At 47.5% G+C, this 26,110-nt stretch overlaps 1 protein-coding gene across 8 annotated transcripts in view; it reads right to left on the minus strand.

The window, feature by feature from the left end:
• LOC122874986 (RNA-binding Raly-like protein) overlaps window positions 1-26,110 on the minus strand; it is an 86,001-nt gene that overhangs the window by 9,286 nt on the left and 50,605 nt on the right. For all 8 annotated transcript variants that reach the window (XM_044193628.1, XM_044193629.1, XM_044193636.1 and 5 more), the window contains 2 exons: window positions 5,943-6,112; window positions 2,035-2,148 (listed from right to left, as the gene is read on the minus strand). In XM_044193628.1, coding sequence (XP_044049563.1) covers window positions 2,035-2,148; window positions 5,943-6,112 — 284 coding nt within the window. The remainder of the gene's footprint in view (window positions 1-2,034; window positions 2,149-5,942; window positions 6,113-26,110) is intronic.

Below are 26,110 nucleotides of genomic sequence, written 5' to 3' on the forward strand. Positions count from 1 at the left end.
TAACGTCCCCTTCGCATGTTATCCTCCACCTCTCTCTCCGCGTTTCCTGTCAGCCTTTCACTGGCTCCAACATCAAGGTTTATTTCCATTGTGGACAAAAACATAAAACCGTAACACCGGTCGAGACAAAAGAAATAAAGAAATGTGTTTTTACCCATCAAAGTCTTCAGACTAACTCTTGTAAAATAGCTGTGAGTGTCTTTAATTATTGAAAAGTAATTCCATTGTTCCAAGTGCATTTTAATGGCTGTATTTCAGTGTGAAGCAGGAAATATAGAAACTTCATCCATTTAAGTTGAGCATTTTAACCTTTCTGACCATTTCAGAAAGCTTAACTAACAGCTGAGAAGAGGGTCAACTTCATTACTTCTTACTTATAAAAACATTAAAATGTGTATACATTAACATCTAAAAAATGTTCATTTTGGCACACTTTTAACCTAGAAGTCTACGAGTCTTTTGGTCTGTAAATCACCTAATCAATACCTTCTGGGTTTCAGATATGTAATCTGTGACACTGCTGGGTTCATCTTCGTGTTTGGCTTTCACACACAGGTTTTCATTATTCCAGTATACCGTCTTGCTACCTCATCCTCAGCACGGAGGGAGAGAAGTTTTCTAATATTAGTGTCAGGAAAACATCATGTAAAGAAGTGAAGACTGTCAACGTGTCACTTTGGATAATTTCCTCATCTTTTTTATCCTTGCAATGAAATTTTCTTCTTCCAAGGTAGAGAAATAAAACCAACACACACACACACGCACAGAGTTGGTCGACGACAAGATAACTCCTGAGCGCTGAAGGGGAGCTTATGAAAGGTTATGAGGCCGGTGTTTATCGCTGTTTACCTCACTGTCATAATCCACGCTCCGCTGGCGGCAGTTTTGTCATTGAACCATTACTCACAGATGCAGTATGATAGGGGATCACATCTGATGGTAAACAAACCGACTCTCTCTGCATCACCAGTCCCTCGCAGATCGTTTGCAATAATAAACTTCGGTTCAGAGTTCAGTGGTTCTCTGGCTGGATCTAACCTGGATCAGACTGATGTATGAGGCTGATATTGTTCTTTATAATAAAACTGGGATCTGAACCAGTCGGTGTCATCCAGCTGTGATATGATGGACTTGATTCACATTGACAGATTACATGTTTATTAACAGTGTTTGTCTATGAGAAGCCTCTGGTGTGACATAATATTTCAGCTGAAAAAAAATGTTATAGACAGTGGGGGAATGTAACTAAGTACATGTACTCAAGTACTGTACTTAAGTAAAAATTTGAGATACTTTTGTTTTCATGCAGCTTTATACTTCTACTCTACATCTCAGAGGGAAATATTGTACTTTTTACTGCACTACATTTGTCTGGGAGCTTTAGTTACTAGTTACTTTACACACAAAACATCCAAATAGCTTTAAAAAAAAATTAGGTTTTGTTAAAAACTCAACTTCCCAACAGTTTATACAAGTACTACAGAGCCCCCTAAAGGACAGGGGGAGAATCTTTTGAGGACTACTTTTGGCATTCCCTCGCAAAATGTTTTGCATTACCTCGCAATAATTTCACAATGCTAAATGCATTAACTTGAGAATCTCCACACTACCTTCCAGTACAAGCAGACATACGGCTCCGAAGGAATGGAAGAAGAAAAGTAAGGTGCGAGGTAACGCAAATCATATTGCGAAATACATCCTATACACACTAACTATACACCTATACACAATAAAACTAACTAACTACAAAGTGCCATACGTGTCTTTGGATACTTGAATTCATATTCATACAGATGCTTGGAGCCAGCTTTTTGCTGTCAGTGTGTCCTAAGAACTGTGGAATAGTACCTGGAAATGTATTTTCTTATTCATGGGTCCTCATAATCTCTGATCAGTCAAAGTGTGTAAGTTCTCAGGTCTTTCTGACCCTCGGGGTTTGTTTTTAGTACAGGTGTAAAAATGTCTGTCACATTTTACAAGACAGCTAAACAGTAGCAAGGGACAGGAAGCTGTCCAACTGTTTGCTGTCTCTACCTGAGCAGTCCTTCCTCTGTCTGTCCATCTTGTCTACACAGTCCAACAGGCCGTCGATCTGAACCTTGATCACTGTCAGCTCCCTCTTGATGGCAAGTAGCTCCGCCATCCTCACTGCAGAGAGACAGAGAGAGAGGTGAATGGGGACAATATGAATACAATATAAGCTAAGTGAATGATACACTATATTGTCAAAAGTATGTGGACACCCCTGTCCACATACATCTGTGTATTGTCTCTATTTCCTAGTCCATGCGAACAGGACAAATACACCCCAAAACAACATAAACCAACATGTAAGATCACTCAGAACTGTATTTTCCCTTCACAAGTTGCTAAAAACATAGTTGAAAAGCAGTTTGGACCAGTCTGGTTTTACAGCTCCATGCAGATGTCATCCAGTGACCCCAGCAGTCATCAAGCCTGTAGTCCTGCACCATCAATTACTCTCAGCGCTGCACTCCCACCTCCTTCCACTGCACGAGCCTTCGCCCTCGCTGTGCTCTGTAATGGACCGCCGGCGCCGCCAACAGCTCACCAAACGACCCTGAAAACTACTTCACTCCTGAAAGCTTTTCGACCTCGGAAGCTCGCAAAGGCAATCTAATTTTCTTGTGATGGGGCAAAGTAAAAACTATTAAGGCTTGTAATAAACTAGTATAAACAATTCTTATTTGCCATGCACTATTAACTCAGTCTAATTGCGAGTGCTGATAGGCTCGGCTGGGTTATAGCAGGAAGGAAAGCCCCGCGGTACAGAAGCTTTTAATGAAGAGACCATCTGGCGCCCCCCCACCCGCCTTCTCTCCAGCACCCTGGGGCCCTACCACCGAGACAAGCCACCACACAGCCGGTAGATAACGTGAACAGGGTTTTAGAAAGGGAAAGATCCTCCGAGTGCTCCAGGTTTCCACAGGCGCTCGTGTCGGCTGCAGATTTACAGATTTTAAAAAAGAAAAATATTACGGCCACAAGTGTGTACAAATGTGAACACCCAGGCCAAGGCTCTTGTGTGAGTTTGAAATTTAAAAGCCTTTAATTGGAGAGGGTTGAGGCGTTAACAGCCCTGCGTATCGACCTCTGCCATCTGCAGGGTGTTGGTGTCTCTGCCCTCTCTGGTTAAAAGCTTTTTAACATTCAAACCCACACAACTGCCTGAACTGTTTCTGCCACACTTACAGGACGCACTCGCAGTCATAATATTTCTTTTCGTCCTTCACACTCGGCAGCGTTATGGTCATAACCCCAGTTATAATGAATTTAGATGTATTCATTTGGTTCAATAATCATGTGGATCTCCGTGCATACAGTGGTGTGAAAAAGTGTTTGCCCCCTTCCTGATTTCTTATTTTTTTTTGCATGTTTGTCACACTTAAATGTTTCAGATCATCAAACAAATTTAAATATTAGTCAAAGATAACACAAGTAAACACAAAATGCAGTTTTTAAATGAAGGTTGTTATTATTAAGGGAAAACAAAATCCAAACCTACATGGCCCTGTGTGAAAAAGTGATTGCCCCACCTGTTAAAACATAACTGTGGTTTATCACACCTGAGTTCAATTTCTCTAGCCACACCCAAGCCTGATTACTGCCACACCTGTTCTCAATGAAGAAATCACTTAAATAGGACCTGCCTGACAAAGTGAAGTAGACCAAAAGATCTTCAAAAGCTAGACATCATGCCGAGATCCAAAGAAATTCAGGAACAAATGCGAAAGAAAGTAATTGAGATCTATCAGTCTGGAAAAGGTTATAAAGCCATTTCTAAAGCTTTGGGACTCCAGCGAACCACAGTGAGTCATTATCCACAAATGGCGAAAACATGGAACAGTGGTGAACCTTCCCAGGAGTGGCCGACCGACCAAAATTACCCCAAGAGCGCAGCGATGACTCATCTGAGAGGTCACAAAAGACCCCACAACATTATCCAAAGAACTGCAGGCCTCACTTGCCTCAGTTAAGGTCAGTGTTCATGACTCCACCATAAGAAAGAGACTGGGCAAAAAAACAGCCCCAGACCATCACACTACCACCACCATATTTTACTGTTGGTATGATGTTCTTTTTCTGAAATGCGGTGTTAATTTTACGCCAGATGTAATGGGACACACACCTTCCAAAAAGTTCAACTTTTGTCTCGTCAGTCCACAGAGTATTTTCCCAAAAGTCTTGGGGATCATCAAGATATTTTCTGGCAAAAATGAGACGAGCCTTAATGTTCTTTTTGCTCAGCGGTGGTTTTCGTCTTGGAACTCTGCCATGCAGGCCATTTTTGCCCAGTCTCTTTCTTATGGTGGAGTCATGAACACTGACCTTAACTGAGGCAAGTGAGGCCTGCAGTTCTTTGGATGTTGTTGTGGGGTCTCTGAATGGCTGAAGAAGAACAAAATGAAGACTTTGGAGTGGCCTAGTCAAAGTCCTGACCTGAATCCTATTGAGATGCTGTGGCATGACCTTAAAAAGGCAGTTCATGCTCGAAAACCCTCCAATGTGGCTGAATTACAACAATTCTGCAAAGATGAGTGGGCCAAAATTCCTCCACAGCGCTGTAAAAGACTCACTGCAAGTTATCGCAAACTCTTGATTGCAGTTGTTGCTGCTAAGGGTGGCCCAACCAGTTATTAGGTTTAGGGGCAATCATTATTTCACACAGGGGCCATGTAGGTTTGGATTTTGTTTTCCCTTAATAATAACAACCTTCATTTAAAAACTGCATTTTGTGTTTACTTGTGTTATCTTTGACTAATATTTAAATTTGTTTGATGATCTGAAACATTTAAGTGTGACAAACATGCAAAAAAATAAATCAGGAAGGGGGCAAACACTTTTTCACACCACTGTATATGAAACTGCACCACTCATAAATACACTTGACAAACAAAAGCTTAAGAAAAATCTGAATCATCTAAATCAAGACAGTCCTTGGAAAGTTGGCTTTGTGGGGATTAAATACTGAACATCCATGACATACTTTTGCATAGAAGATATAATACGTACAATTAACGTGCTAATGCGAAAATACTGTGATGAATTTGAAGAAGAATGGACTTGATGCCTTTTAATAATCACTTGACAAGAAGTGGTTAGAAGCTTAGACAAATTCTGACTTTTTGATCGTAAACCAAGAGTTACCTTTGAGAAGAGACCAAGAGGATCATGAATGTAGTCAAAATGGTTCGAGAATAATACGTTTTATTTCAGGTATGTGATTTTCTGGCTTGTGCACAAAAACAGGGGTGCTTTTTAAGGGGGTTTAATTAACATTTTTAGCTGATTTCCTTTATTTCCTCACTGTTTTCCATCACTGTGGATGGTTTTAGGTGTAGGTGTTGCTATAAGTGATGCAGGTGATGCTTTAATTACATCTTGCTGATTCAATACTTCTGTATTTTTACTTAAGTCATAACTTCTAGTAGAAGAAGGATTTTTCATGCAGGACTTTTTCTTGTGATGGAGTATTTTTACATTGTGGTACTGGTACTTTTACTTAAAGCTAGGGTAGGTAACGCTGGAGAAACTATCAAGAGACAGCTGGATTTTGAAAGTATCCAACTGAAAAAATCCCACCCCCTCCCTTCAGGCCTCCCCCAAAACATATTTTCATGTGCAATGAGTGCAGGGGCAGAGTGGGAACAGTTAAGTTTAAATAGGATCAATATAAACAGTGCCTTGAACATTTTGCATTACCAGTGAACAGTTAAGTTTAAATAGGATCAATATAAACAGTGCCTTGTTGCAAACAGCATTATGTTTCCTACAAAACATATTTGCTAAATCTGAGAGTGACTCAGGTTTGTGAGAGGAAATGTGTCTGAATGAGAAGTTGAGAGAGACATTAGCTGTTAGGGTCTCCACACTTCACTAACACAAACATGTGGAGTGTGTGAGTACAGCATCTCTCTTACATTTGGAGGTGTGTGTGTTGTTGTTCCTGCTGGAAGCTCTGCTGCTCTTCATCCTCAGAGCTGCTGCTGCGGAGGAGGAAGAGGAGGAGGAGGAGGATGAAGGGCGGGGCCGTTTGACAGGACTGGGATCCACCGGGACCGAGGAGGGGACACGCTGGTAGTCAAACACCCTGCAAAACACACACACACACACAAGCTTTAAACACACACACACTGCACAGACAGAGTCCCATGATGCACCACTGCCCGAGGCTCTGGCGTGTTCATGCAGCAACATGCAGCTCATTTGTGTCTTGACTGTTTCATTACTGTAATGAAGTAGAGGGTTATTTATCAATAACAGATTTAATCTTTATGTTCACAACAACAACTGAAGAGCACTTCAGTTTGTGGGATGAGTCTGTGAAGTCATTTATATATACGGAAATAAAGGTTTTCAAAAATAAACCAGTTTAGAAAGAAATATAGAAGAAGTAAGAACTTTCGCTTTTTCTAAACTGACATTTTCTTTCATTTTAAATGTTGACGGCATAAAATGAATCCACCACAAGGCCTCAGTGACTAATTTTTCACTCACTCTTTTTTTCTTTAGGGATGGATGATCAATATTAAGTGTCAATACGCCTGATACTGATTTATGTGCCGTTATGGCGTAAGTCTGGTGTTATACTTTTCTCACTGTCAACAAATTCCATGAAAAGAACAAAACCAACAACGCGTTAGTCCGTCTCTCAGTACCGTCTGACTTCCTGTCTGTGGCTCTCAGCTCCGAGCCCATTGGCTCCTACTGAAGACGTAAATCTTTAAAACGCCTCACAACAAGGAAGAAGATCCATCAGGCTGTGATACGCACACACAACACTTGTTAGTAGATAGTTGGTTTGGGTCTTTTCATGAGATTTGTTGACAAGAAGAAAAATGTAGTAAAATATAATAATAGACTTATTCTTTAATCCTAAAAAAAAAAAAAAAAATTGTTATCCTTGTGGGGACTGAATCTTTGTCCTTAGTTGGGAGACAAGTCCCCATAATGTGAGTGTATGAACAGATTAGTGTCCCCATAATGTGATGAATACAATGCACTCGCACACACACCGTCAGCAGGTATCAGGTGTATCATAATTGATGCCTGCTTGTAGGAAGATGGATGAGAGTGGCTGGAGGATGAATGATGACCTGTCTGTTCACACACAGAGAGACTCCGACTGTCACTGCTCTTTAACATTCAGGTGTCTGGGTCGGCTGTAATTGGATCACATTCATATTGCTTCTCTAAGAACTGCATATTTTGGTATTAAACTTCCTTCTCCTTCTTAGTTTTACTTGCACGTTCAACCTTTAGCTGGAGGAAGACGAGGCAGCAGTGTGAGGGCTGCAGGTCCATCTCTACTAAACTCCAAAATGCTCTTTTCCATTAAAGGAGCAGTGTGGAGGATTTAGTGGCATCTGGTGGTAAAATTGCAGATTGCAACAATTTAAATGCAGCTCGCCTCACCCTCCCCTTCCAAGCGAGTAGGAGAAACTACGGTGGCCGCGAACTCGCAAAAAGACCCTCTCTAGAGCCAGCGTTTGGTTTGTCCGTTCTGGGCTACTGTAGAAACATGGCGGTGCAACATGGCGGCTTCTGTGGAAGGGGACCCGCTCCCTCTGTAGATATAAACGGCTTATTCTAAGGTAACAAAAACACGATTCTTATTGTCAGCTGATTATACATTAATGAAAACATACTTAAATATAAATATTATATTCCATTTCTGCCGATAGCTCCTCCTGAATGTTCCACACTGGACCTTTAATACGTCGTCACACAGTATTTAGTAATGAGGTGTTGTAATTTACTTTTTATTAAAACTTCATTAAACTTTCCTTCTACCTGCGTTTCCCAGAATGCTTTATGACCTGCAGAGAAGGGATGTAGATATGCTTCATTCAGCTGTTGGTGGAACTTTTGTTTTTTTTTAAGATGATTTTTTTGGGGCTTTTTGCCTTTATTTGATAGGAACAAGAAAGACAGCCTTGCACATGGGGCGCGCGCTCTACCAGGTGAGCTACCGGCACCCCGGCACGTTTTTAAAAACAGAAATAATCTTTAATTATTACAAATTGACTGTATTTTCTACGTCAGGGCCAATAATAACCAGATCTGGGATGATGGATATTAGGATGAATTTACTGATGTATTTAAATTGATTGTTCTGTCCGACTAAGTCCAAATCACAAAGATAAGTTGACAATGATGCCACAGACAGGAAGTCAGACAGACGGACTAACACATTGTTTGTTTTGGTCTTTTAAAGGGTTTTGACATTGAGAAAAAATAAAATAGCGCCAGCCTTTTCCTTTAAAGACACTTCAGCAGGGCGACAGATGTGTTCAAACTGCTTCGTCCACTAACCTGCTAACCTAGAAAAAATACCCCTTAATTCTTACAGAAGTATTAATATGATCTATAAGGAAATTAATTGAGAATGAAAGCTGTAACATTATGATGTAGCCGCAGTTGAAAGTCAACTGAAAGTGAAATTGGTTTCAAACCTGCAGCACAGCTGTTCCCTCCGCCGGGCTGAGCTACCTGCTCCAGGTGAGCTGAAACTTTATGAAGGACAGAGCAATTTATCTTATAAAAACGGATAACCGGCACTGATTTTATTCATCAAATAATCCCACATTCCTTCCTTTCAGCGTTTCCTGCTTTTCCTCGTCTTTTCTAACAGGCGTCGTTGCTCGCTGACGCCGACGCCGTGTTTCCTCCCGCAGTTGCAGTTGTTGCGGTCTGATAGAGTGTGTTGTGCTGCGGGTGAGAGCTGACTGACAGCTCCAATTTGATGCAGAGAGCGATAGAGGAGGCGATGGGGAGGACGACGAGCAGCCTTTCCTCTTCCTGTCAACCTCTGCTGTCTATCACAGCAGCCATCTACAGCTGGAGGAGGATTGACTGCAGGGGAAACATGAATACACTTCATCTCTTTCATTCTCACACATGCATAAACACACACCTGCATGCACCCCCTCAGTTCATTTCTAAAGCTGCTTTAGTGGCATGGAAACACACATTTACACTTCAAAGGCCTGAGGAAAATGATATCATGTGTGCCACAAAAAACATGCAATGATGTTCAGGGGATTTTCGTGTTTTCCAAGTTCAAGTATTCTGATGAGCTTGATCAAATCTGGATTCAGTTCTCAGCCTAATAAAACTGGACTGCCAGTCAGACCATGTGGGCTCAGCTGCAGTACAGTTCATTCAGATGAGGTCAATGGAAGAAAAATGTCTAATATGTCACAAGATGACTGGGGTAAAAAAGCACTTCTTGTCAAATAAGAAAGTTTAAAGTTATTAAAAATTTTAAAGTGTTCAAGTTCAGTAAAAGGTTTTCCCAACAGAAAGGTAGTGGAGAGAAAACAGATTCTAGGTAAAAGAAAAGCTAAAAATACAGAAAACTCCTCATTCAAGGAGAACAGGAGGTTTGACTCGTTAGTCACAAACTTACAGCCTGCAGGTCTGATGGCGCCTGAGAGATCTGACTTTCCTTATTGAGACTATTTTTATCTCCTCCTTATAGAGTTCAGTATTGTGATTTTTGTGTTTCTCTGTGAAGCACTGCTGTTCTGTAAGTGTCACACAAACAGTTTGCTGCAGTGACAGAGAAATACAGCAGCACAGCAGAGGATTAACATACGATCAGCAACTTTTTGATTTGTGAAGTGGTATGATCAGCACACACACACACACACACACATGCTCAGACCTCCTGCTGTGTTTGTCCCTGCAGTCTCAACACATCAGGATAACGGGTGAGTGTGTGAACAAGTGTGTGTTGGTTAAAAGGGGGGCTACTGTACCTCGCTAAGCTGATAATCCGCAGCCCAGCAGATAAATGCCTATAAATATTTACAGGACGGCTGTGTTGACACGGCCGAGCTTTACATCCTTCATGCAGAGCGAGGCGGCCCGGCTGTGGAGTTACCGTCACACTCTGAAGCTGCGTAATTCTCCAGATCATTCCTGGAGGCTTTACAGAGAAAGCAGCGTGCATGAAACATTGTCCTTCTGCTGGCTGGAGCGGTCAAATATTCTGTTACATCTGGACAAACAGGTGAGGTGTTTTGCACAAAATAAGTAAAAATGATTCACAATGGCAGCAGCAGACAGAAACCTGGGTATGATGTATACAGCTGAACTACTCCAATATGAACACGTAAACATCGTATCCAGGCTGATAATTCTCGGCCATTTGTGCAGGAGCGTCATCAACTCAAGTTACATAGTCAGTAAAGCCCAAATATGATGATGGTAAATGATGTAATGACTGTTTATTAAGTTTAATTGGCAGTGGCATTCATAAAGTCACAGTTTGATTGATGATTGATTGATGGCGATGCACATACTGAATCACATCTCCATGGCAACTGAGAAAACTGCAGCCGCTGATGAAGATAATGAGATGCATTTGAAAACTCTGGACTATGAGATTAGTTATTTTTGTCAAATTACTATTTCCAAGGTCAAGAATGAACTTCCACGTATTGTTCTTATATACTAACTACAAAAACAGTATACTATGACAATATATATATAAATAAATAGAACATATTGTATACAATTAGTATGTAGTATGGGATTTTATTGACTCCAGATTACCCAACACGTCCTTACACCTAACTGACAAAATAGGTTGTTCTTTCAAAAACAACCCAGGTGACAGTTTCAAACTGACTCATATGATGAGATCTGATGTGTCTGGTTCAGTTAACCAGGTTGATCAGTTTGGGCAACTAAAAATGAGACTGTCCAGCCAAGAACACAATCAAAGCCAAAACAACGTGTCCTCTAGCTGCCTGTAGGAACTCTTGTCCGTCGGGACCAAAGGAGGAAGTACGGTGACGTTTTTATAGAGCTACAGAGGGAGGAGGTCGGTTAGATGGATGATCCTGAGGTCCTTCAACATCTGCCGGACAATGCTGAAGAGTTTTATGAGTCTGTGGTGGCCAGTGCTATCCTGTATGCTGTTGCATGCTGGGGCAGCAGGTTGAGGGTAGCGGACGCCAACAGACTCAACAAACTGATCCGTCAGGCCGGTGACATTGTGGGGGCGGAGCTGGACTCTCTGGCGGTGGTGTCAGAGAGGAGGATGCTGGCCAAACTACACGCCATCTTGGACAGCGTCTCCCACCCACTCCATGACGTGCTGGTCAAACAAAGGAGCACCTTCAGCGGAAGACTCATCCCCCCACAATGCACCACAGAGCGCCACAGGAAGTCATTCCTGCCTGTGGCCATCAGACTCTTTAACTCCGGTCTGTATGACCCGAAGTCACTAAACTGGACATTGATCATTAACATCTCTGTAATACTTGACATAATTGTGCAATATTCTGTGTACTACTCCCGTTAGTTTTCCCATGTTAGTTTTTCTTATTTATTGTTATTGATATTATATATCTCTATTACTCTCAACAGTACATGCACCTCCGCTTATTACTTATTACTTATTTTGTTACATTGTATTATTATACTGTACTATCATCATCAACCGGTAAACCCACTTGGTACTTGACACTTATTTTATCTTATACTTATACCGACCTGATACTTAATTTATTTTCTGACCTGTTTTTATAGTGTATTATGGTGTATCATATTGTTTGCTAGTACTTTCTCCTGTGTGCACTGACGTAAAGGCGAGCTGCTGTAACAAAGAGTTTCCCTTCGGGGATCAATAAAGTATTTCTGATTCTGATCCAGCAAAACAGACTCAAACACGAGACACTGCAGTTTGCTTCCCGTTTCCTTCTGACAGTTAAACAACTATTTGCTATGCAAAGATATATTGTGAGTAATGGCGTCCTGAGCAGAGAATGACGTCACACCCCCTCTGCATGTGTTGTCACCCGAGCCTCATTGCTGCAGCACCTCTTGTCTTGAACGCTCCGTTTTAGCTACCGAGTGAGGCATCTCACTTCTTGTTGATGTTTGCTGGGAGTTGCACATGCGCAGCACCGAGGTAAGGACTACTAGCCAATCAGAAGCAGAGTAGGGCGGGTCCTGATGAGCTAGGCAGTGTGATCCAAAACAAAGCTGCTTCAACCGGTAACTATGGCTTCGGTTCAGCCGTACATGTTCGAGTCTGATACCGAAACACAGGCAGAACAACCCGAAACAGCTTCACAACCGAGACTGGAGCGAGACGTTTCAGAGTGGTCAGTTATTAATTTGTAACTAATTTATCTTTCATACGCAACGTTTTAACTGTGAACTGTCTCTACATCACAATAACAACTTTATGCCCATTGGCTGCCTGGAGGGTATCGAACGTTACTTTAATTTCAATTTGTGGAAACTGCTCAATTCGTGCATTATGACGTGTGTTACGTAGTGACGTAGATACGTTACAGAAGTAAAGGCTGGACTACAGTCGAGCTGTTTTCAGGCAGTTCAGGAGCGGAGTTTTCTGTGGGAGAAGGTAACTCCCTAAGGGGGGGAACTTTGGGCTTTTTCACTTTGCAAACCTATTACATGCACAAAAATATATGTACCACAATAAAGGAATGGGAAAAAGCCAAAAAGCATAATAAGACCACTTTAAGGAGTTATTTCGACCAAACCAGAGTTGGTGATTGTTGGAACAGTGGAAGGACTAAAAGATGGCTTCGGTGAGTTTCTGTCCAGTTTGAATGAAGTATGTTTTACGATGATCTGCAAGGTCAAATTACTGTTTTTCTCAATGGAGTCTGGTGCGCCGTAGCGCCCATTTGTTTTGGTCTGAGATGCTCTAGTGCGCCATTTAGTGGCAGTGAAAGTCGCATACAGCTCCTTTAATGAAGTAGTCATTTTTGGGCCTAAACCTAACCAAACCTTAAGCAAAGCGATCTCACATCATAAAACAAATGTATTTTTGTGATTTGTAAAGTTTGATGTCGTCCTGCCGATGGTGGCGTCAGATCAGAAAACACTTTCACTTGACACTATGTGACGTTTTAGTTACAAACGACGTATTTTGTCTTTATTTGGAGGACTTGTATAACGCTACAGTTAAGGTTTGGTTAGATTTCTGCACAAACAGAATTGGTTAGGTTTATGGAAAGACTAAGGTTAGGTGACCTTTGCCGGTTATGATAATAACTACTTGGTTAAGCACAAAGAACGATCGTGATCAGGGTTAAAAGAAACCAGACAGCGGTCTCTCGTGTTAAAGTCTGACTTCTTGTTGATATCTTTAATAACATCACACTACTTCCCCCTTTGCTCCCGACGGACAAGAGACAAATTGCCATGGACACTAGAGGACGTAAAGAAATGCCGTTTTTGGGCACTGGGGAGGACAGTCTCATCATACACTTAGTGCACCTTATTGGAAGGACATGTTCAAATTCAAACATCTGTAATTTAAGACGTTTGAACAAATGGCCGATGCTGTAATGGTCTGGTCAGATTGCGGTAACTGAACTACAACCAGAGCTGCACTATACAAATGAATCATGTGGGCGACTCTGTTGAAATGGGGGCATGTGTAAGGAAATAAGTGTTGAAAAGACAAAAGGGATGATGCAGACGAGAGAACAGAGGGAGGGAGGGAGGGAGGGAGTGTGGATGGAAACTGAGCGCAGCGTTTATCTGAGCGGCTGCCGGCTGCCAACACACTCGTTTTTCATGCTGTCAGCCTCTTTTTCTCTCTCTACACTCGTCTGTTGTTCTCTCTGTCCTCTGCTCCTCTGTTTCATCGTCTGTCTCTTATTCTACAGCTAACATACATTTATACTCCTCCTCCTCCACCTGTCCTTGGCTGCCTGCAGAGATATGTGTTTTCAGCCCGTGGTGGGGCGGTCAGGCGCTGTCAGTCCACTGCTGTTTCCAGTTTTTTTGCATTTTAGTTAGGAATTTATTTTTTTAACCTTTATCTGGGGAAAGTCAAATGAGTAAGCAAAGTTGCTGTTTTTCCAGAATCACCTTGTTTCACATTCACAACGGCCGCATGAGCACGTTTCCACTGCAGACAGAGGGGACGGAAGTCATCTGTGACGTTATGTCTTTATGGAGTAAACCTTACGTTGCTCCTCTGAGCAGAAAGGAGCGTGTGGAGGTTTGACTTGACAAATACTTTGAGGGCAAAATCATCCAAAGAGAAGAGACATTTGGAAACATTTGTGTGTTTTTGAGACAAATGTGATTCCACAGAGGTGATGGTTTATCCTCCCTTCTTCTCCATCACTCAGTAAGTCAGTTTTTGTTCTTGTTGCATTTATTTCCCAGTATGAACGATCTGTGAGGAAGGCTGAGCGTCTAATTTTTCCGGAGGCCTCTGCTCAGTAAACGGAGGTGTAGTGTGACTCAGTGTGCGTTCTGGTTTACCTGCAGCCTCGCTGTAGTTTCAGCTGCACGCAGCGAGCAGCTCAGGTGCCTTCAGAGCAGCTGATGGAGGAGGAATTACAGGCTGAGAGCGGGGAGATGATTTATAACCAACTCAACTCCTGCTTTCACTGAATTGTCAACTCTTTCACACTAAATTGCCGTAGTGGCACATTTCCCCCAACAAACACCGTCTCTGTTGTCTTGAATTTGCTGAGTCCTCTGTGTGCACAAATAAGAGCCGCGTCACCTTCAGTGCTGTCAGGTACTTTTACAGGCTGCGAATAAGCAGCAGAACTCCTAGAAAAATGTGTTTACAGCACAGCTCATTATTTTCTCACTCCTGCGGTTGCTGTTTTGGGAGCAGATTACTGAGAATAATACAATTATCTGGGACTAACAATTTAGTTACGAAAATATACGTTTTGATAAACGGAACTAAGCATCAAAAGTGAATCTTCTGCCTGCATTAATATATCTGCTCTCTGTTTCTGCAGTCTATACTGAACCAACCGTATGTACAGCACTCCTTTTGACTTCAGTCAGACAGATCATTTATTGGTTTTTATTTATTTTATCTATTCTTTGTGAACTGGATGACGGCTGAGCAGGTGCAGTGTCTTTAGAGTTTAGGTCTAAAACTGGCAGGACGTTTCGCCTTCTTAAAGGGGAACTCCACCGATCTTACACATCATCAGCGTTGTGGGTCATGTAGGCACCCGGTTCTGACCAGGAAGAAGAAGAATGCGGTGAATAAAAATGGCGGTATCTCTGGTTCTGCTGCATCGATTTTCATCCTTTTTTCAAACTGTCCATTGTGAGTCTGCAATGCTAAATCGGTGGGGTACTCTTTCAATGCAAAACAAAACAAAATAACCCCCCCTTGTCACAACACCAGCTTGATTCATGTCATTATTTCCTCCCGGTCTGCTCGTTTCCCTGCAATACTAACTCTCCTGTCATTTCAGACCCTGCCACTTCCTCCTGACCTGCAGTAACACCTGTTCCATTAACGCCATTCCCCATCACCTGACTGCCCCACCCACCTGCTCACCTCTTCCCACCTCAGCCCTACAGTATATATACCAGCACATCTCCACCTTTTTCCTGTCAGATCGTCTTCTGTGTTCCTCACTAAGCGTTCCAGCCATTTGACCTGCCTGTTACCTGCCTGTTACCTGCCTGTTACCTGCCTGTCTGTTGCCTGCCTGTTGTCTGCCTGTTACCTGCCTGCCTGTTACCTGTCTGTTGCCTGCCTGCCTGTTACCTGCCTGTTGTCTTCCTGTTACCTGTCTGTTGCCTGTTGGCTGCCTGCCTGTTACCTGCCTGCCTGTTGTCTTCCTGTTACCTGCCTGTTACCTGCCTGTTGTCTTCCTGTTACCTGTCTGTTGCCTGTTGGCTGCCTGCCTGTTACCTGCCTGCCTGTTGTCTTCCTGTTACCTGCCTGCCTGTTACCTGCCTGCCTGTTGTCTTCCTGTTACCTGTCTGTTGCCTGTTGGCTGCCTGCCTGTTACCTGCCTGCCTGTTGCCTGCCTGTTGTCTTCCTGTTACCTGTCTGTTGCCTGTTGGCTGCCTGCCTGTTACCTGCCTGCCTGTTGTCTTCCTGTTACCTGTCTGTTGCCTGTTGGCTGCCTGCCTGTTACCTGCCTGTTGTCTTCTTCCTGTTACCTGTCTGTTGGCTGCCTGCCTGTTACCTGCCTGTTGTCTTCCTGTTACCTGTCTGTTGGCTGCCTGCCTGTTACCTGCCTGTTGTCTTCCTGTTACCTGTCTGTTGCCTGTTGGCTGCCTGACTGTTACCTGCCTGCCTGTTGTCTTCCTGTTACCTGCCTGCCTGTTGTCTTCCTGTTACCTGCCTGTTGCCTGTTGGCTGCCTGCCTGTTACCTGCCTGCCTGTTGTCTTCCTGTTACCTGCCTGTTGCCTGTTGGCTGCCTGCCTGTTACCTGCCTGTTGTCTTCCTGTTACCTGTCTGTTGGCTGCCTGCCTGTTACCTGCCTGCCTATTGTCTTCCTGTTACCTGTCTGTTGCCTGCCTGTTACCTGCCTGCCTGTTGCCTGCCTGTTGTCTTCCTGTTACCTGTCTGTTGCCTGTTGGCTGCCTGCCTGTTACCTGCCTGCCTGTTGTCTTCCTGTTACCTGTCTGTTGCCTGTTGGCTGCCTGCCTGTTACCTGCCTGCCTGTTGTCTTCCTGTTACCTGTCTGTTGCCTGTTGGCTGCCTGCCTGTTACCTGCCTGTTGTCTTCCTGTTACCTGCCTGTTGCCTGTTGGCTGCCTGCCTGTTACCTGCCTGTTGTCTTCCTGTTACCTGTCTGTTGCCTGTTGGCTGCCTGACTGTTACCTGCCTGCCTGTTGTCTTCCTGTTACCTGTCTGTTGCCTGTTGGCTGCCTGACTGTTACCTGCCTGCCTGTTGTCTTCCTGTTACCTGCCTGTTGCCTGTTGGCTGCCTGCCTGTTACCTGCCTGCCTGTTGTCTTCCTGTTACCTGCCTGTTGCCTGTTGGCTGCCTGCCTGTTACCTGCCTGTTGTCTTCCTGTTACCTGTCTGTTGGCTGCCTGCCTGTTACCTGCCTGCCTATTGTCTTCCTGTTACCTGTCTGTTGCCTGCCTCTTACCTGCCTGCCTGTTGCCTGCCTGTTGTCTTCCTGTTACCTGTCTGTTGCCTGTTGGCTGCCTGCCTGTTACCTGCCTGCCTGTTGTCTTCCTGTTACCTGTCTGTTGCCTGTTGGCTGCCTGCCTGTTACCTGCCTGCCTATTGTCTTCCTGTTACCTGCCTGTTGCCTGCCTGTTGTCTTCCTGTTACCTGCCTGTTGCCTGTTGGCTGCCTGCCTGTTACCTGCCTGCCTGTTGTCTTCCTGTTACCTGTCTGTTGCCTGTTGGCTGCCTGCCTGTTACCTGCCTGCCTGTTGTCTTCCTGTTACCTGCCTGTTGCCTGTTGGCTGCCTGCCTGTTGCCTGCCTGTTGTCTTCCTGTTACCTGTCTGTTGCCTGTTGGCTGCCTGACTGTTACCTGCCTGCCTGTTGTCTTCCTGTTACCTGTCTGTTGCCTGTTGGCTGCCTGACTGTTACCTGCCTGCCTGTTGTCTTCCTGTTACCTGCCTGTTGCCTGTTGGCTGCCTGCCTGTTACCTGCCTGCCTGTTGTCTTCCTGTTGTCTGCCTGTTGCCTGTTGGCTGCCTGACTGTTACCTGCCTGCCTGTTGTCTTCCTGTTACCTGTCTGTTGCCTGTTGGCTGCCTGCCTGTTACCTGCCTGCCTGTTGTCTTCCTGTTACCTGTCTGTTGCCTGTTGGCTGCCTGCCTGTTACCTGCCTGTTGTCTTCCTGTTACCTGTCTGTTGGCTGCCTGCCTGTTACCTGCCTGTTGTCTTCCTGTTACCTGTCTGTTGGCTGCCTGCCTGTTACCTGCCTGTTGTCTTCCTGTTTCCTGTCTGTTGCCTGTTGGCTGCCTGACTGTTACCTGCCTGCCTGTTGTCTTCCTGTTACCTGCCTGCCTGTTGTCTTCCTGTTACCTGCCTGTTGCCTGTTGGCTGCCTGCCTGTTACCTGCCTGCCTGTTGTCTTCCTGTTACCTGCCTGTTGCCTGTTGGCTGCCCTGCCTGTTACCTGCCTGTTGTCTTCCTGTTACCTGTCTGTTGGCTGCCTGCCTGTTACCTGCCTGCCTATTGTCTTCCTGTTACCTGTCTGTTGCCTGCCTGTTACCTGCCTGCCTGTTGCCTGCCTGTTGTCTTCCTGTTACCTGTCTGTTGCCTGTTGGCTGCCTGCCTGTTACCTGCCTGCCTGTTGTCTTCCTGTTACCTGTCTGTTGCCTGTTGGCTGCCTGCCTGTTACCTGCCTGCCTGTTGTCTTCCTGTTACCTGTCTGTTGCCTGTTGGCTGCCTGCCTGTTACCTGCCTGTTGTCTTCCTGTTACCTGCCTGTTGCCTGTTGGCTGCCTGCCTGTTACCTGCCTGTTGTCTTCCTGTTACCTGTCTGTTGCCTGTTGGCTGCCTGACTGTTACCTGCCTGCCTGTTGTCTTCCTGTTACCTGTCTGTTGCCTGTTGGCTGCCTGACTGTTACCTGCCTGCCTGTTGTCTTCCTGTTACCTGCCTGTTGCCTGTTGGCTGCCTGCCTGTTACCTGCCTGCCTGTTGTCTTCCTGTTACCTGCCTGTTGCCTGTTGGCTGCCTGCCTGTTACCTGCCTGTTGTCTTCCTGTTACCTGTCTGTTGGCTGCCTGCCTGTTACCTGCCTGTTGTCTTCCTGTTACCTGTCTGTTGCCTGTTGGCTGCCTGACTGTTACCTGCCTGCCTGTTGTCTTCCTGTTACCTGTCTGTTGCCTGTTGGCTGCCTGACTGTTACCTGCCTGCCTGTTGTCTTCCTGTTACCTGTCTGTTGCCTGTTGGCTGCCTGCCTGTTACCTGCCTGCCTATTGTCTTCCTGTTGTCTGCCTGTTGCCTGTTGGCTGCCTGCCTGTTACCTGCCTGCCTGTTGTCTTCCTGTTACCTGTCTGTTGGCTGCCTGCCTGTTACCTGCCTGCCTATTGTCTTCCTGTTACCTGTCTGTTGCCTGCCTGTTACCTGCCTGCCTGTTGCCTGCCTGTTGTCTTCCTGTTACCTGTCTGTTGCCTGTTGGCTGCCTGACTGTTACCTGCCTGCCTGTTGTCTTCCTGTTGTCTGCCTGTTGCCTGTTGGTTGCCTGACTGTTACCTGCCTGCCTGTTGTCTTCCTGTTACCTGCCTGTTGCCTGTTGGCTGCCTGCCTGTTACCTGCCTGTTGTCTTCCTGTTACCTGTCTGTTGGCTGCCTGCCTGTTACCTGCCTGCCTATTGTCTTCCTGTTACCTGTCTGTTGCCTGCCTGTTACCTGCCTGCCTGTTGCCTGCCTGTTGTCTTCCTGTTACCTGTCTGTTGCCTGTTGGCTGCCTGACTGTTACCTGCCTGCCTGTTGTCTTCCTGTTACCTGTCTGTTGCCTGTTGGCTGCCTGACTGTTACCTGCCTGCCTGTTGTCTTCCTGTTACCTGCCTGTTGCCTGTTGGCATCCTGCCTGTTACCTGCCTGTTGTCTTCCTGTTACCTGTCTGTTGGCTGCCTGCCTGTTACCTGCCTGCCTGTTGTCTTCCTGTTACCTGTCTGTTGCCTGTTGGCTGCCTGCCTGTTACCTGCCTGCCTGTTGTCTTCCTGTTACCTGTCTGTTGCCTGTTGGCTGCCTGCCTGTTACCTGCCTGTTGTCTTCCTGTTACCTGTCTGTTGGCTGCCTGCCTGTTACCTGCCTGTTGTCTTCCTGTTACCTGTCTGTTGGCTGCCTGCCTGTTACCTGCCTGTTGTCTTCCTGTTACCTGTCTGTTGCCTGTTGGCTGCCTGACTGTTACCTGCCTGCCTGTTGTCTTCCTGTTACCTGCCTGCCTGTTGTCTTCCTGTTACCTGCCTGTTGCCTGTTGGCTGCCTGCCTGTTACCTGCCTGCCTGTTGTCTTCCTGTTACCTGCCTGTTGCCTGTTGGCTGCCTGCCTGTTACCTGCCTGTTGTCTTCCTGTTACCTGTCTGTTGGCTGCCTGCCTGTTACCTGCCTGCCTATTGTCTTCCTGTTACCTGTCTGTTGCCTGCCTGTTACCTGCCTGCCTGTTGCCTGCCTGTTGTCTTCCTGTTACCTGTCTGTTGGCTGCCTGCCTGTTACCTGCCTGCCTATTGTCTTCCTGTTACCTGTCTGTTGCCTGCCTGTTACCTGCCTGCCTGTTGCCTGCCTGTTGTCTTCTTCCTGTTACCTGTCTGTTGCCTGTTGGCTGCCTGACTGTTACCTGCCTGCCTGTTGTCTTCCTGTTGTCTGCCTGTTGCCTGTTGGCTGCCTGACTGTTACCTGCCTGCCTGTTGTCTTCCTGTTACCTGCCTGTTGCCTGTTGGCTGCCTGCCTGTTACCTGCCTGTTGTCTTCCTGTTACCTGTCTGTTGGCTGCCTGCCTGTTACCTGCCTGCCTATTGTCTTCCTGTTACCTGTCTGTTGCCTGCCTGTTACCTGCCTGCCTGTTGCCTGCCTGTTGTCTTCCTGTTACCTGTCTGTTGCCTGTTGGCTGCCTGACTGTTACCTGCCTGCCTGTTGTCTTCCTGTTACCTGTCTGTTGCCTGTTGGCTGCCTGACTGTTACCTGCCTGCCTGTTGTCTTCCTGTTACCTGCCTGTTGCCTGTTGGCTGCCTGCCTGTTACCTGCCTGTTGTCTTCCTGTTACCTGTCTGTTGGCTGCCTGCCTGTTACCTGCCTGCCTGTTGTCTTCCTGTTACCTGTCTGTTGCCTGTTGGCTGCCTGCCTGTTACCTGCCTGCCTGTTGTCTTCCTGTTACCTGTCTGTTGCCTGTTGGCTGCCTGCCTGTTACCTGCCTGTTGTCTTCCTGTTACCTGTCTGTTGGCTGCCTGCCTGTTACCTGCCTGTTGTCTTCCTGTTACCTGTCTGTTGGCTGCCTGCCTGTTACCTGCCTGTTGTCTTCCTGTTACCTGTCTGTTGCCTGTTGGCTGCCTGACTGTTACCTGCCTGCCTGTTGTCTTCCTGTTACCTGCCTGCCTGTTGTCTTCCTGTTACCTGCCTGTTGCCTGTTGGCTGCCTGCCTGTTACCTGCCTGCCTGTTGTCTTCCTGTTACCTGCCTGTTGCCTGTTGGCTGCCTGCCTGTTACCTGCCTGTTGTCTTCCTGTTACCTGTCTGTTGGCTGCCTGCCTGTTACCTGCCTGCCTATTGTCTTCCTGTTACCTGTCTGTTGCCTGCCTGTTACCTGCCCTGCCTGTTGCCTGCCTGTTGTCTTCCTGTTACCTGTCTGTTGGCTGCCTGCCTGTTACCTGCCTGCCTATTGTCTTCCTGTTACCTGTCTGTTGCCTGCCTGTTACCTGCCTGCCTGTTGCCTGCCTGTTGTCTTCCTGTTACCTGTCTGTTGCCTGTTGGCTGCCTGACTGTTACCTGCCTGCCTGTTGTCTTCCTGTTGTCTGCCTGTTGCCTGTTGGCTGCCTGACTGTTACCTGCCTGCCTGTTGTCTTCCTGTTACCTGCCTGTTGCCTGTTGGCTGCCTGCCTGTTACCTGCCTGTTGTCTTCCTGTTACCTGTCTGTTGGCTGCCTGCCTGTTACCTGCCTGCCTATTGTCTTCCTGTTACCTGTCTGTTGCCTGCCTGTTACCTGCCTGCCTGTTGCCTGCCTGTTGTCTTCCTGTTACCTGTCTGTTGCCTGTTGGCTGCCTGACTGTTACCTGCCTGCCTGTTGTCTTCCTGTTACCTGTCTGTTGCCTGTTGGCTGCCTGCCTGTTACCTGCCTGCCTGTTGTCTTCCTGTTACCTGTCTGTTGCCTGTTGGCTGCCTGCCTGTTACCTGCCTGCCTGTTGTCTTCCTGTTACCTGTCTGTTGCCTGTTGGCTGCCTGCCTGTTACCTGCCTGTTGTCTTCCTGTTACCTGTCTGTTGGCTGCCTGCCTGTTACCTGCCTGTTGTCTTCCTGTTACCTGTCTGTTGGCTGCCTGCCTGTTACCTGCCTGTTGTCTTCCTGTTACCTGTCTGTTGCCTGTTGGCTGCCTGACTGTTACCTGCCTGCCTGTTGTCTTCCTGTTACCTGCCTGCCTGTTGTCTTCCTTCCTGTTACCTGCCTGTTGCCTGTTGGCTGCCTGCCTGTTACCTGCCTGCCTGTTGTCTTCCTGTTACCTGCCTGTTGCCTGTTGGCTGCCTGCCTGTTACCTGCCTGTTGTCTTCCTGTTACCTGTCTGTTGGCTGCCTGCCTGTTACCTGCCTGCCTATTGTCTTCCTGTTACCTGTCTGTTGCCTGCCTGTTACCTGCCTGCCTGTTGCCTGCCTGTTGTCTTCCTGTTACCTGTCTGTTGGCTGCCTGCCTGTTACCTGCCTGCCTATTGTCTTCCTGTTACCTGTCTGTTGCCTGCCTGTTACCTGCCTGCCTGTTGCCTGCCTGTTGTCTTCCTGTTACCTGTCTGTTGCCTGTTGGCTGCCTGACTGTTACCTGCCTGCCTGTTGTCTTCCTGTTGTCTGCCTGTTGCCTGTTGGCTGCCTGACTGTTACCTGCCTGCCTGTTGTCTTCCTGTTACCTGCCTGTTGCCTGTTGGCTGCCTGCCTGTTACCTGCCTGTTGTCTTCCTGTTACCTGTCTGTTGGCTGCCTGCCTGTTACCTGCCTGCCTATTGTCTTCCTGTTACCTGTCTGTTGCCTGCCTGTTACCTGCCTGCCTGTTGCCTGCCTGTTGTCTTCCTGTTACCTGTCTGTTGCCTGTTGGCTGCCTGACTGTTACCTGCCTGCCTGTTGTCTTCCTGTTACCTGTCTGTTGCCTGTTGGCTGCCTGACTGTTACCTGCCTGCCTGTTGTCTTCCTGTTACCTGCCTGTTGCCTGTTGGCTGCCTGCCTGTTACCCTGCCTGTTGTCTTCCTGTTACCTGTCTGTTGGCTGCCTGCCTGTTACCTGCCTGCCTGTTGTCTTCCTGTTACCTGTCTGTTGCCTGTTGGCTGCCTGCCTGTTACCTGCCTGCCTGTTGTCTTCCTGTTACCTGTCTGTTGCCTGTTGGCTGCCTGCCTGTTACCTGCCTGTTGTCTTCCTGTTACCTGTCTGTTGGCTGCCTGCCTGTTACCTGCCTGTTGTCTTCCTGTTACCTGTCTGTTGCCTGTTGGCTGCCTGACTGTTACCTGCCTGCCTGTTGTCTTCCTGTTACCTGCCTGCCTGTTGTCTTCCTGTTACCTGCCTGTTGCCTGTTGGCTGCCTGCCTGTTACCTGCCTGCCTGTTGTCTTCCTGTTACCTGCCTGTTGCCTGTTGGCTGCCTGCCTGTTACCTGCCTGTTGTCTTCCTGTTACCTGTCTGTTGGCTGCCTGCCTGTTACCTGCCTGCCTATTGTCTTCCTGTTACCTGTCTGTTGCCTGCCTGTTACCTGCCTGCCTGTTGCCTGCCTGTTGTCTTCCTGTTACCTGTCTGTTGGCTGCCTGCCTGTTACCTGCCTGCCTATTGTCTTCCTGTTACCTGTCTGTTGCCTGCCTGTTACCCGCCTGCCTGTTGCCTGCCTGTTGTCTTCCTGTTACCTGTCTGTTGCCTGTTGGCTGCCTGACTGTTACCTGCCTGCCTGTTGTCTTCCTGTTGTCTGCCTGTTGCCTGTTGGCTGCCTGACTGTTACCTGCCTGCCTGTTGTCTTCCTGTTACCTGCCTGTTGCCTGTTGGCTGCCTGCCTGTTACCTGCCTGTTGTCTTCCTGTTACCTGTCTGTTGGCTGCCTGCCTGTTACCTGCCTGCCTATTGTCTTCCTGTTACCTGTCTGTTGCCTGCCTGTTACCTGCCTGCCTGTTGCCTGCCTGTTGTCTTCCTGTTACCTGTCTGTTGCCTGTTGGCTGCCTGACTGTTACCTGCCTGCCTGTTGTCTTCCTGTTACCTGTCTGTTGCCTGTTGGCTGCCTGACTGTTACCTGCCTGCCTGTTGTCTTCCTGTTACCTGCCTGTTGCCTGTTGGCTGCCTGCCTGTTACCTGCCTGTTGTCTTCCTGTTACCTGTCTGTTGGCTGCCTGCCTGTTACCTGCCTGCCTGTTGTCTTCCTGTTACCTGTCTGTTGCCTGTTGGCTGCCTGCCTGTTACCTGCCTGCCTGTTGTCTTCCTGTTACCTGTCTGTTGCCTGTTGGCTGCCTGCCTGTTACCTGCCTGTTGTCTTCCTGTTACCTGTCTGTTGGCTGCCTGCCTGTTACCTGCCTGTTGTCTTCCTGTTACCTGTCTGTTGGCTGCCTGCCTGTTACCTGCCTGTTGTCTTCCTGTTACCTGTCTGTTGCCTGTTGGCTGCCTGACTGTTACCTGCCTGCCTGTTGTCTTCCTGTTACCTGCCTGCCTGTTGTCTTCCTGTTACCTGCCTGTTGCCTGTTGGCTGCCTGCCTGTTACCTGCCTGCCTGTTGTCTTCCTGTTACCTGCCTGTTGCCTGTTGGCTGCCTGCCTGTTACCTGCCTGTTGTCTTCCTGTTACCTGTCTGTTGGCTGCCTGCCTGTTACCTGCCTGCCTATTGTCTTCCTGTTACCTGTCTGTTGCCTGCCTGTTACCTGCCTGCCTGTTGCCTGCCTGTTGTCTTCCTGTTACCTGTCTGTTGGCTGCCTGCCTGTTACCTGCCTGCCTATTGTCTTCCTGTTACCTGTCTGTTGCCTGCCTGTTACCTGCCTGCCTGTTGCCTGCCTGTTGTCTTCCTGTTACCTGTCTGTTGCCTGTTGGCTGCCTGACTGTTACCTGCCTGCCTGTTGTCTTCCTGTTGTCTGCCTGTTGCCTGTTGGCTGCCTGACTGTTACCTGCCTGCCTGTTGTCTTCCTGTTACCTGCCTGTTGCCTGTTGGCTGCCTGCCTGTTACCTGCCTGTTGTCTTCCTGTTACCTGTCTGTTGGCTGCCTGCCTGTTACCTGCCTGCCTATTGTCTTCCTGTTACCTGTCTGTTGCCTGCCTGTTACCTGCCTGCCTGTTGCCTGCCTGTTGTCTTCCTGTTACCTGTCTGTTGCCTGTTGGCTGCCTGACTGTTACCTGCCTGCCTGTTGTCTTCCTGTTACCTGTCTGTTGCCTGTTGGCTGCCTGACTGTTACCTGCCTGCCTGTTGTCTTCCTGTTACCTGTCTGTTGCCTGTTGGCTGCCTGACTGTTACCTGCCTGCCTGTTGTCTTCCTGTTACCTGCCTGTTGCCTGTTGGCTGCCTGCCTGTTACCTGCCTGTTGTCTTCCTGTTACCTGTCTGTTGGCTGCCTGCCTGTTACCTGCCTGCCTGTTGTCTTCCTGTTACCTGTCTGTTGCCTGTTGGCTGCCTGCCTGTTACCTGCCTGCCTGTTGTCTTCCTGTTACCTGTCTGTTGCCTGTTGGCTGCCTGCCTGTTACCTGCCTGTTGTCTTCCTGTTACCTGTCTGTTGGCTGCCTGCCTGTTACCTGCCTGTTGTCTTCCTGTTACCTGTCTGTTGGCTGCCTGCCTGTTACCTGCCTGTTGTCTTCCTGTTACCTGTCTGTTGCCTGTTGGCTGCCTGACTGTTACCTGCCTGCCTGTTGTCTTCCTGTTACCTGCCTGCCTGTTGTCTTCCTGTTACCTGCCTGTTGCCTGTTGGCTGCCTGCCTGTTACCTGCCTGCCTGTTGTCTTCCTGTTACCTGCCTGTTGCCTGTTGGCTGCCTGCCTGTTACCTGCCTGTTGTCTTCCTGTTACCTGTCTGTTGGCTGCCTGCCTGTTACCTGCCTGCCTATTGTCTTCCTGTTACCTGTCTGTTGCCTGCCTGTTACCTGCCTGCCTGTTGCCTGCCTGTTGTCTTCCTGTTACCTGTCTGTTGGCTGCCTGCCTGTTACCTGCCTGCCTATTGTCTTCCTGTTACCTGTCTGTTGCCTGCCTGTTACCTGCCTGCCTGTTGCCTGCCTGTTGTCTTCCTGTTACCTGTCTGTTGCCTGTTGGCTGCCTGCCTGTTACCTGCCTGTTGTCTTCCTGTTACCTGTCTGTTGGCTGCCTGCCTGTTACCTGCCTGCCTATTGTCTTCCTGTTACCTGTCTGTTGCCTGCCTGTTACCTGCCTGCCTGTTGCCTGCCTGTTGTCTTCCTGTGTTACCTGTCTGTTGCCTGTTGGCTGCCTGACTGTTACCTGCCTGCCTGTTGTCTTCCTGTTACCTGTCTGTTGCCTGTTGGCTGCCTGACTGTTACCTGCCTGCCTGTTGTCTTCCTGTTACCTGCCTGTTGCCTGTTGGCTGCCTGCCTGTTACCTGCCTGTTGTCTTCCTGTTACCTGTCTGTTGGCTGCCTGCCTGTTACCTGCCTGCCTGTTGTCTTCCTGTTACCTGTCTGTTGCCTGTTGGCTGCCTGCCTGTTACCTGCCTGCCTGTTGTCTTCCTGTTACCTGTCTGTTGCCTGTTGGCTGCCTGCCTGTTACCT

The sequence above is a fragment of the Siniperca chuatsi genome, linkage group LG4 (genome assembly GCF_020085105.1).
Source record: "Siniperca chuatsi isolate FFG_IHB_CAS linkage group LG4, ASM2008510v1, whole genome shotgun sequence".
Lineage (NCBI taxonomy): Eukaryota > Metazoa > Chordata > Actinopteri > Centrarchiformes > Sinipercidae > Siniperca > Siniperca chuatsi.